Here is a 12234-nt window from a genome sequence, read left to right as displayed (position 1 = left end):
TGTACCATGAGATGTACATTGTTACATCCTAGATGTAGAATCTAGGCTAGAACAGCAGTAGAACTTGGCTAGAATAGTAGTACCTATCACAGAGTCAGCTTTCTCTGCTGGAGTTACTTGTAGGAGAAATAGAACTATTACAGACAGAACTGGCGAGTGGGGCACTGTGAACAGTATATTTTTCCACACATATTATGGTGCTTGATGGAATTTTGCAATTTAAGGCTTTGTTCTGATCAGTGCAATTGCACCTAGATAGACCCACATTCCTGTCTAAATACCTGCTTGGAAGTTTGGGTGGTTGAAGATATAGGCAACCCAGGCCCTAAAGCAGGAAGCCAGTCTGTCTGACCTTTTTGGGAATGGGTTATGAAAACTCCCTATAAACATTTTTTCATGCATCTATTACCACTAATTGTGTTTCTGAAGAAATACTTTGCTTTGCTGTTAGTTTTCACAGATGTGAGGATAAACTTTGCTTATATCACTCACCACCGTTTGTTTAAATTAACTTTTTGCTGCCTGGCTCAACTTTCTAAAAAACCTAAAAAAACAAAGAGGAAATAAAGCACACCCAAATCAAGGCTACTAAGAAAAAGTTTTCTCATTTGTTCCTACCTCCCTCCTGTTATCTCTGCCCTTGCCATACTCTGCTCTTTGCTCCAAGTCTTGACCACATACTCTTTGGTCATTACTCTTCCACATTACATTCTCAAAACAAAACACTATGGAGCATAAAGAATTCCCGTCTAGTCATCAGATAAATAGCATTCACAAATCTCACAATTGGTGTTGCACTGAGTCAGGTGGCAGGTCCATTAAGAGCAATGGCATTATCACCATATTAAATAGCATACAGAGCACAGAACTAGCACATGCTTGCTCTCTTGCAAAATGTCAGTAGTAACCCTTAAGCTGAATGTAACTGTTGGGTCATGGCGTTGCTTTGGACACAAAGTCTCAATAAAGACTGAAGTAGGACCCTGCATCTCTCTTACAAATGTAAAGAGAGATAATGATTTCCCTTGTGGAGACAAGAATCTGACTTCTCCAGTAGAACTACTGAAGAGGGGCATCTCAAATCCCATCAATCCGTGTGTTTCTGATGGCCATCAGCATTGCCAGTCTCGTGAATAACTGACAAAAGAAAATGGGAGTTTGTATGCAACACACTGTTTTTGCATCTTAAAATCACAATGGACACCTTACAGGATCCAGAAATAGAAAAGTGTTTCTATCTGGACTCTTCTGAGAAAGACTTCTGGTAAGAAAACAAAGCTTTTGGAAGGCACAGTGACACAAGGTGATGCATGACCGAGAGAAAAGCAATTCTCACAGCAATCTCCAAAAACCCACTGTGGGTTTCAGGTTTGGTATTTATTGTCTGAAAAGTACAGTGAAGGTATTTACACATATGGTTGCCAGGATGAGATACACTTTATACTACTGCTACCACATTTTGTACATTTTATTACAAATTGCTCTTCAAACATGGAACTAAAATTCCCATGAGTACTTTTCCAGCAGTTAGATAAACTGTACCCATCTGTGCCTTAGCCTAGCATTTTCTTCCTCACATTGTCCCACAAGAGCCCTGTGAGAAGCCATTTAACTGAAATAAACAAATGGAAAAATCATGATCTAATCCTGTCACCACTGCAGTTGTCAGTGTATCTTTCAGCAGCTAAATGAGACCTGAATTTAGGAGTCTTAATTGCTGTTACTACTGCTTGACAGTAGTGCATTTGATTGTGGCTTGCATCAGATGAGGTTAGCAGCTCCTGAGTTTCCTGTTCCAAACTGTTTTTATCTTGCAATTTACTGGGTTTGCATCTGCAGTTCCTTTTCGGCAGCATGGCCTCCAAGAAAGCCTATGTGTGGTACTTTATCTGACAGGTCAATTTAGTTGTACACAAGCAGGTTAGGAAGTTATGGCTGATTTGAATTTGTGTTGGTTTTAAATTCTCCTTGGAAATATGGTGGAAAACATTAATCAGGGCTTGCTCCAGTTAAATACACTCCAGAGAAAACAAACATATTTTTCATGAGTATTTGGAACCAGAAAGTTCAGTTACTAATTGGTAAATAAAGGGAAGGAGAGGAGCTGGCATTTGAATTCCAGAGTCACAGGACAGGACTGTTCTTTGATAACATATGGACTAGTGAATACCAGTCATAAATCAGCACAAAAAAAGAGACTAAACAAAATTAATTTTTGCTATGTGCTCAGTTCCAGAAGCAGTCCTTGCATTCTGACATAATTACATGATTTACCAACAAAAATCTTCATAGCCTTGGTCAGCTAAGTAAGTACTACTAAAAGAAGGTTTGTTATCTGTGTTAGTGTCAGTCTGGGAAACACCCTTTGCTAAATATTAACATAAGCAAATGAACCTAAACCCACTTGAGAGATACCACAAAATCCAGAGCAGAGATGTGAGCTTGCTCATTCAGTGATGACACTTTGTGAGAAACCACTTCATTACCTAAGCAGCTACCTCATAGCAAGGACTTTTTTTAATCCCTAAAAATACAGCACCTATCTATCCAAAAGGCAGCTTAATACCTTGTAACACAGAGCTAAGGTTAAAATCATAAATTGGACAACAGCTTGAAGCCACTGAAAGCCAATTAATTTTAACTAGGTTTTAAGAAAACCTATCAGTGGAACAACAAACAGAGAGAACTAGGAGGACCACACATGCAAAACTCCACAGGAGGCATTTATGACAACCTTACCAGGGACACTCACCTTGTCAAAAGCAGGGTATACAGCTCTGATCTCTGTCAGCCAGCCATAGGGCATGTGTCCTACTGGATATGTAGCTGTCAAAATCGCCACTGCCTATGAATAGACAGAGAAACAAGAACTTCAAATCTTCAAACACAGTGGTGAAACTAACATAGGGTGCTTTGCCCACCTGTATCACCACATTGACCTTGACACAATGCAAAACAAGACCAGGGACTGGAAGCTTTTTGTTTCAGGAAGACCATCAAAGTGGCAGTCATTTGGCCTGGCATTTTAAGCTTAAGAAATTTTTTTGTGCCATGAAGTCAGCTTTGTCATTTCACCATCACTCTGATACTCTGAGATAATAGTTAACTTGAGCTGTGGTGCATCCCTTACCAGCCCAACACCTTCCTCCCATATTGCTCCTGAGTTATCTTCCATACAGATACCTGAGCATCAGAATGCCTTGCAGCTCACAGTAGTTTTGGACCATACTGCATAATTTCAATTTATATACATTTTACTTGGTTATCCATAAATAAAATAGCCTCAAGTAAGACAGACTATAAATCAGTAGATCTCAGTGGCTGACTGAGTTTGGACATCAATCTGACTGCTTGGAGACAGGAGGCACGACACCAAAAAAATCTACCTCTCCCCACTTTGGTGCTCATCAAGGAACACCAGACAAAAATAATTCCAGGTGAACATTTTTATAATAAGAAACAATTCACTGCCTGAAATTTTAACAATTCACTGCCCTTTTACTCTCTCATAAATACAGTCCAAGAGGTTTATCAAAGACATAAGCTCCTCCTCCTATTAATGTATGAAATATTTTTGGTGATTTTTCTGGCTGCTGAAGAAAAAGTCCAAATATATGTCCTTCATGTAGGAAGGGTGTTTAGGAGCTCTTCCTGTGGCTACTTTAAAATCTACTGTCACTACAAATTTTCTAGTCCTCAGAGATGAAGTATGCATCTGTACTGACAACTGCCTGAGTCTCTTAACTCTAGAATGTTGCACCAGGACACGAAATAACTCATGCATTCACTCAAGATGCAAAAGAAGGAAAAAGGAAGTTTTATTTCTGACCTCACAATATATAGCATTCCAAAAGTGACAGTGGATTGGAGGATGAAACTGCCACCTCTCCAACCACCCTGGTCAAACCAACAGTCCATCAATTCTCTCCTCCCACAAAGAAGAATTCAAAACAATCATTATTTACATGAACAGTGAGTGAGAACTCCAGTAGAAATATGTAAACTTCAGAAGGCATAGAAAACTTTTAAAGGAACTTTAAAACTTTTAAAAGAACAGGGTGACACTAGAAATCAAAGTTCTTGAGTGCCTTTTTTTCGGCAGGTCCAGATCTGTTACAATCCACACATTTCTGATTCTGATTTTGCATCCGGCAATGGTAGTGTTAAGAAAGAACTTTTTAAACTACTGCTGTTTCTGTTTCACTCTCAAACTTTCAAAATACATTTTCTTGATTATTTGAGCCCATTTTCCCATTATAAATAACTGCTGTCTTTGCTTGGTTAAAAGATCTGTACAAACACAGGACCATGTAGCAAGCTAATTTGTTCCCTGTGTTGTTTAAAAAGAGAGTGGAACGTGAGAGGAAGATAGTGGTACAGATCCTTCCCTGCTAATAATAGCGTTAATAATGTTTAATATACCTTGAAAAAATAATTGGTTAAAATAAAACAAATTGCAATTTTAAGAGAGTACCCTTTTTAATTGCACACCCTCCCATTACTGTTATTTTCATCAGAATTTCCATCTGTATGAAACCTAACTAGGTTAAATCGAGTAAGGAATACAAAAGCTATTTGCTTATTTTCATCATTAAATCCAAAAAGATTGCAAAGACACAATACCTGTTCAAAGAAAAAGTATTTCACTACCATATTGTGTATGTTAGATTCTGCTTGGATGAAAGTATTAAGGTTTTAGCAGTGATTTTTTTCCAGCATTTCTCCTCAATTAGTGTTATTCCAACATACATGCATAAAAGTTTTCCTGAATGTCTAGCACCTGCGTTTGACAGATGAGAAAGGCCCCTATGAAAGCCACCACCAAAGGGGTAGCCCAATCAGCACAACTGTGCTGGCAATCCAAACAAAAGCAGAGGGAGCTGGACAGTGCAAGTGGATTTATGTTCCTCATGAACATGTTACAGCCTAGTCCTTCACAGGGACTCCCCGCCTACAGTGAAAGCTGCTGCTGCTATTGAATAGGGGACCTGTAAAAGTCCTGTCAATACAGATGCTCCAGACACTGATGTTATCTGTGTTGTCAGCACCTCCCTTTGCAAAGGCAATTATTTCAGAAATCAGAGATAGTTTGGTGTGACCATTACTGTTAGTGTAAACCTGCCAGTAAATCCCCAGCTGTGGCATGTATTTGGAGTCATCTTAATAGCAACAAAATGGAACTGACTAGCCATGAAATGTGATGCATCTAAAATTGAAAGTCACTCAGAAATGCTAACCTCTGCCTCCCCTTGTATGGAGACCATTGTTAACACACAGACTCATCCCTGCATCACGTATGTAAAAGTGTTAAAATTTCCTAAGTTCTTTTCTCACAGCTGTTTATTTGCAGTCTCTGCCACCTCCTGAGTGAGTGAAATACACTGCATTATGTATGACAAATTAACAGCAGTTCTTTGAACTTTGCTCTTAATTGAGTATCTTACAGCTGTTTATCCTATGGCTATATGCATCTAGACATCCTTGAACTAAACTGGCAGCAGAACTCCCCCAGACTTCTTAAGAGAATGGGTCAGCCTGTGGTGAGCATTGGTAAAGGTTCTGCATCACAATCAGAAATCTGTCTCCCACCAGCTGTAGGAGACTTACTGGAATAATCTGAAATTCCTCAAGAGAAACAGGGTGCATTTCATATCCCATCCAGGAGGCAGATGTTTTTTTTATGCCTTTTTATGTCTCTACACTGTTCTCTGTGTGATGCACTGACTGCAAACAGTAGTTTCATTTCAGTTTGCACAGCCATAAAATATACATGACAGAAAAGAGTAGGACATAGGGCTACTGTCAACTGTTTTAAAATTTCTGGGATCTAAATGCTCCAGACTATAAGTACCTATATGAAGAGCATGAAAACCTGGGATGCAGGCACCGTTCAGTGAAAAAATTATACTAGTCTTGTTAAGGGTGAGGTCGCAGTACACCTGGCAGAAGATGAGAGTCCAAGCAATCTTCTTTGCAAGCATAAAAGAGCACTAAACAGAAATGTACTAAAGACAATATTTTCTTGTCAGTTTGGCTGAGGAGAGAAGCACATAGATAATGCCATGGAAATGATCATTTGAACTAATGGAGAGCACTGCTTTTCTTACCTCTGTGGCTGCAGAACTGCCACCTAGGTCCCGGGAGACAAAAAGGTTGACAATGGGCCTACTTATTCGCTGAGTTGCCAAAATTAATGCCAAAGGCCACCAGAAACTCAGCATCTTCCTTATTGTAGCTTCTCCCTGCAACACAGAGTAAAAAAATGAAGTGTGTTTGGAAAAAAACATGAAGCACAGGACCAAAAGCACAGAGAAAGGTTTTCTGCTTTTCCCATCTATTGTCAGTTTGGTATATTCATTTCAATAATTTTCAATATGAGGAGCCTAAAATATTTTCACTCATGATAGGAATACTGATTCAAAAGAAAGTGTGTCATGGATCTCAATAAATAATGCATAAGGTATCTATCTGCATAATTTGTTCTGACTACCAGACAAAGCTACCTGAAAAACAATATGACATTTGAAGAAAAAGAGAAATTTTGACATCTTCTTCCATATGAACTAAGGTGTTTACATAGTTCATGCTATGCTGTCTTACAGCTCAGTACAGAGGTTCTCAGCAGACACATCCATACTGTGGAAGGCATTGTGTCACATGTGCTGCTGCTGGAATAATTTCTACCATGGCTCTTTAACTGAAAATGTCTTTTCCTGCAGGATAGAGAGAAGGCCCTTCATGCAAAGTGGTTTAATGCAGTATTATAACACAAAAAAAACCCAAAAAAAACCCAAGTAAAATTATTGAGTTCAAAAAAAACAACAAGCATGAAAACATACCCCCATTTCAGGTCCACTTCTGTCAGGAATAACATCATGTATGTTCCTGTAGTATCCGAGGCAGAGTGTGGTACACCGGACAAGTGCTCCCATGTATAAGGACAAGATTGGGATCAAGAGAGGCTCCCTGCACTCCAAGTGACTGTGAAGCAAAATAGCTACAAAAACAACCTGCAGAGAAAACAAAAATGATTAACAACTTGTCTGTGTGCTTCTCTAGGGCCAATGCATCTCCTGTCTGATTCCTACTAAGTCAATCTGAAACAACTTGCATGGCTACAGTATCTATAGAAACTTTAGTTAGGATCCCCCAGTATTTGGTCATGAGAAGAACAAGAGTTCACTTCATACTCTATGAAACAGGACGTGAAGGTCGGGCAGGTGTCAAAGTAGAACCCATAAATAAGAGAAGGCTGGCATGAAAGTTTGGCAAGGTCTGGCAGCAAGCATGTGGCTGAGAGTCACCCTTCCCAGGAGAATGTGCTATTCTGATACACACTGAGGCTGGAGACTTGTTTCTAGGGTCAGCAACTAAGCCCTACTATTTTTTTTTTTTTTGCAGAGTGGGAGGATAGTGGCAATAAAAAGCCAGATTTTTAAAATATTAACTTCAACATTTAGGAACAGGAAGTCTTATTTCAACCTAATTTTCAACTTTTTCAAGTGAAATTTCACTATTTCATTCTTTGCTTTTCAGCTGAGTGCCACGTTAATGTAAATTAAATGGAAACTTTCAGGCTAATGAATAGTTCATAATTTAGCCTCTTAAAGACTAAATGCTCAATCCATAAAAAGCAAAAGAACTGATTAATATGATATTATTCTCTTTGTTAAGTATAGAGTGGATGAAATGCCTGTTAAATTCCTCTTGATGGGGGGAGGCACTACTGAAAAGCCAACTGTGCTGTGAAGCACAGAATCAAGACAATTCTGCCAGGACATGCTGGTATTTAAGTGAGTTACAAGAAATAAAATACATGTTGCTCAGGTGCAGGTTCTCCATTGCTAGAGCTGTCAAACTAGTTAATAAAAACCATGCTCTGCAAATGTTCCTGAGGCAGGCCACAGTGATTATGAGAGTTTTCAAACCTACAAAAACATTACTTTTCAGTAAATAGAACAAAGTCAGCCACAAAGAGTGTGCACATGAAGCTACTCAAGAAAAAGTGGCTATTGCCTGTGCCCATGCTCCCTGTGTAGGGTGCAGATATAGGCATAGAGTTTTGGGCTATGGCAGCCACAACTTTTGTGCTCTGGATTTGCTCTTGCTTTGTGTAGTATTCTGCTGAGAGAGGATGACAGGTGTCTTATTCGTCACAACCCTGGCACCCCGCTCACCAACCACTGTGGAAAGGGCACGGCCAAAATAAGAATTTGTTTCTGTATTTAGCTGTGCATGACCTGACATGCACCCAAGGTCAAGAAACTTTGTAGGTCACATTGGAACAAGAGCAGACCCTGAGAGTTAATGTCATTTGCAGTAACTGGTATTATCTCTGGGGATTTAGTGCAGTACTGTAGTTGGGCAGACCTGAAAAATACAGAGTAGCAACTGACTGAACCATTCAACCTGGTTTATGGTTTCCTTATGTTTAGCGGAAGGAAAATGCTATGGAAAATTGAACTGAGTGCCATTGACTTCAAATTTCCTTCGATGTCATCCTGTTTTATCGTCTTTCTTATTCAGTCATTACACCATACAGCTGGTAATGGGGTAGTAGTACAGCAACTGTTTACAGTTGCTGGGACTCTTCATTTACTAATATTTTTATATGTTTTCAGGTGAGGGCTGTATATTGGTTCTTAAATGCTAAAACACAGTGTGTATGAATGTTGTTTTTCAGTGTGCCTAATACAAAGCATTAGGATAGTTAACACCTCTCTTTTGAAAGTTCTAAAAACGTTTTGTCTTCTCTGAATCACCGAGGGGTTATCACTACAGACCCCTTCTGGAGCACTTCTGAGGCTTCACCTTTTGCAACAGTAACAAGTACTCAGAAGGCGGTTTACACTGCATTTCCTCAGATTAGACATCACGTGCAAAACTGCGAGGTCAGCGGGAGAATCATGCCTTCACCTCCAGCTCAGGATTTCGCTGGAACTGTGCAAAGTGCTGGGGTGAATGTACACAGAGAGAAAGATCTATTTCAAAGCACTCTCTCAGCCTCAGGACTGGTAGCAGCCCATGGTCTCTTTGCCTGACCTTTATTTTCCCCAAATGTACATGTGTACATACAGAACTTGTTTCTCAGTCATTATGAAACAAGGCTGTGGAAGTGCTTCAGGATGTGACCCTAAACCAAACAGCCCTGGGAACTGACTTGATCCAGTCAAGTGAGACTGTCCTAAACCACAACTACCAGCAAATAGCCTTCACATGATGAACAGTCAGAGAGCAGCACACAAGATTACTTCCTCAAATGTTTTGCTTATGGAAGAGAGAGAAGGCACAGAGAGACTATACTGGAGAGTTCCTGATTAGGAAAGCATCTGATTCATAACACAGTGGAAACTTCTATGAGGAGCCTTTACCTGAGCTATGACATCTGAGATGGAGGCACATCCCACTAGGAAACTGTACTTGTGTTTCAGCAGAATCCCAGCATGGGTCCATGCCTGAAAAAAAGACAGAGAAAAGTCTGGGAAATGATTATGGTATCATAAATGATTTCAGGTTCAAGAATGCTGTTTTCTGGTTGTTACATTGTACACAACCAACCTGCAGCAGTACCTGGTGTGAGCCTGGGCAAACAATAAGCCACTAATGCAGAGAAAGTACTGTTGCACTGAGTTCTTCATTGCCAGGCTGGCAGGGAAAATAGGGATAAATTTACAGACTATATAGCAATTTCTGAGCACATCCAGTAAGAAACAAGCCCTTCACAAACCAGATGCTACACAGGATGAATTATCAGAGTATATAATCTAAAAAATAATCATTCACCCGCTGCATGTACCTCTGAAGTGTAATATTCATTGACCCACTGAGTTATACTGAGTCCTGTCTGGAAAACAAAACCAACTTCTTTTTAATGATCCAACTTCTTTTTATTGTCAATGGCTGTTTCAAGCAGACAAAGTGGTGAGAAAGTGGTGGAAGCATCGGCATGAGAAGGTTTTCCTTCACCAGTTTTACACACAGGTAGAGGCATTAAAGAGAGCTGCCACATTTTCACGTAGTGCAAGCCACAAGCAATAAGCCTGGTGATCTGGGAAGCAGCAGCTCTCCCCATGTGTGGTTCTCTTGTCCAAGAATTTGAGATGTACTGAAGTTAGCTGTGCTTGCAAAAACTGATGGCAAGACATATCTTTTTGACAAATTTGCTTTGAGAAATTATTGATTTTACTCCTTGAGAACTCTGCAGGTCTGGGAATGCAAGCAAATCCAAATCTTTTACCACAAATAAGAATGATGTCACATACAGACAACCAGTGCAGCTTATCACAAGATGACCAGTGCTTTCCAACATGCATATACTGTAACTCTTACAAGGCAGCTGAGGTTTTTGACATTTGTCATGATCTCTGGATGTTTAAAGTCCATTCAGATGCTTTCTCTATATAGCATGATATGAGTCTAGGTATATACAAAATTATTGCTTGCAAAGGACACATCTTACTTCTGAATACTTCAGTTTCCCATCAGGTAACAAAGTTTGTAAACTAAGGTCACAAAAACATAACATTAACATTAAATTTCATTTCTGAATGAGGCACTCACCATGGCATCCATAAAAGGGAAGGCAGCAAGATAAAGGAAGGCCCTCCGAGTTTTACTTCCCACTGATTCATCCACATGGTGCAGCTTATTAATAATGTAATACCCCAAATCACTATATGCTGTAGAGAAACAAGATAAGAATGAAAAACAAAGGTTGCATATGGACTCTTGGGTGTGATATTCAGAAATACCTGAATGACTGTAATGCCTTGGAGCTCAGACACACATCCACTTAGCAAACAGCTGCAAGGGCTTCAGATATTGCAGCCTCACCAGCTGCTGTTTATGACTAAGAAGTGGTCTCATGGTTCTTTTTAAAGTAACCATTGGCAGAGGTGCGATAACAAATGGCTGGACTGGGAGATGAGTATAGTAAGTGCCACATCTGTTTGCTAAATGAACACACTAGTACTCCAGAAAATCTACTGCTCATTCATTAAATCAAGGCTCTTTGTTAGAAAAGCTTTTTCACCAAGCATTGTGTATTTCATGGGATATAGTGCCTTATAAATGCTGAAACCATCTATTATCACTGCATTCTCATGACATTACCTGTAAACCTGCACAAAGCTCTAAAAGGATACTGTGATTTGTGATGACATGCAACAAATCACACTCAGTATGTCTCTCCCTTACTCTGCCTAATGACCACCTCTGCCAGGGCCTGTCAGGACACTGTGCTTTGCTGTGCAGTCCCTGGGCAGCCTTGACACGCCTTAGGTTCCTTCCTTATCTAGAGCCAGCACTTCCAGAGCCACAAGTCAGAAGAGGGCACCTCTGGAAATCAGGGCAATTCTATTTTTGATTGCCAGCGTGTTCTTCACTGTCCTGTTTCACCCAAGGCAACTTTTAGTGCTGGACAACTGTCTTTTCAGGCCTCTTTTCACAAAGTACTGGGTTGAAGGCTTCACAGACATAGGAAGTCCCCACACAGCTCTCTGCAGAACTGCTTCAAGTTCTGTTTGTATCCATGTTATCTAGCTGTTTTAAAAACCCCAGAATCCTCCCAATAACCAGGAATAACAAAGGTTGTGACTGGAGTCTGAACTATGGAGACAAATATAATATGAAGAGGTACATAATCCTAATCAGTTTTAACTTTTTAAAAACTATGCTTTACACCTGCACATCATTACTTGATTTCCTCTATACACTTGCAATAGCTGTTGAAAGAATTATTAGTCTGTAAGGCCAATCTCCCTTAGGAGAGGGAGTAATGGCAAGTAATGGCAGAATTATTTGTGTCTGGGGAACCTTATTTCAGTTCTCTCTTACTTGTGTATTTTCTAAGTTAACTATTTCAAATGTGGACATCTATCTAATTTTCCATTTATAACAACACTATTATCTTTGTACAAATCTTCATATTGGGTATATAAAGGAGAGATCCTTTTCATGCATGCAGGTCTCATAACTGGATTGACAAATACTAACATTAGTCATCAGATTCAATCCTCTTAGCCTAAAACTGTCTTTCATAACTCGTAAACAATATTTGGAAGTAATTAAAGAGGATTTTAAGTTGTCATTGTTTTGTGATGGCTTAGAGATAGAACAGTTAAATGATTAACAGAACTGAAAAGACTATTTGAGTCCAAATAAGAGTGCAAACAAGATAGTAAAATAAAAGATGGTATGACAGCACTGTGAACAAGCACAAGCCTCATTCTAGAT

At 39.5% G+C, this 12234-nt stretch overlaps 1 protein-coding gene across 2 annotated transcripts in view; it reads right to left on the bottom strand.

Annotated features, from left to right (window-relative positions):
• The window catches only part of ANKH (ANKH inorganic pyrophosphate transport regulator), a 105993-nt gene that overhangs the window by 31790 nt on the left and 61969 nt on the right, over window positions 1-12234 (bottom strand). For both annotated transcript variants that reach the window (XR_014952782.1, XM_021528938.4), the window contains exons 3-7: window positions 10561-10679; window positions 9372-9455; window positions 6840-7010; window positions 6108-6242; window positions 2753-2845 (exon numbers count right to left, since the gene is read on the bottom strand). Coding sequence is in view for 1 of the 2 variants with exons in the window: in XM_021528938.4 (XP_021384613.1) it covers window positions 2753-2845; window positions 6108-6242; window positions 6840-7010; window positions 9372-9455; window positions 10561-10679 (602 nt within the window). In the remaining variant the exon portion in view is untranslated. The remainder of the gene's footprint in view (window positions 1-2752; window positions 2846-6107; window positions 6243-6839; window positions 7011-9371; window positions 9456-10560; window positions 10680-12234) is intronic.

This window comes from Lonchura striata, chromosome 2, assembly GCF_050655825.1.
Source record: "Lonchura striata isolate lonStrDom1 chromosome 2, ASM5065582v1, whole genome shotgun sequence".
NCBI lineage: Eukaryota > Metazoa > Chordata > Aves > Passeriformes > Estrildidae > Lonchura > Lonchura striata.
The sequence above is the reverse complement of the archived record's forward strand: the minus strand, read 5'-3'. Positions and strand labels throughout refer to the sequence as shown.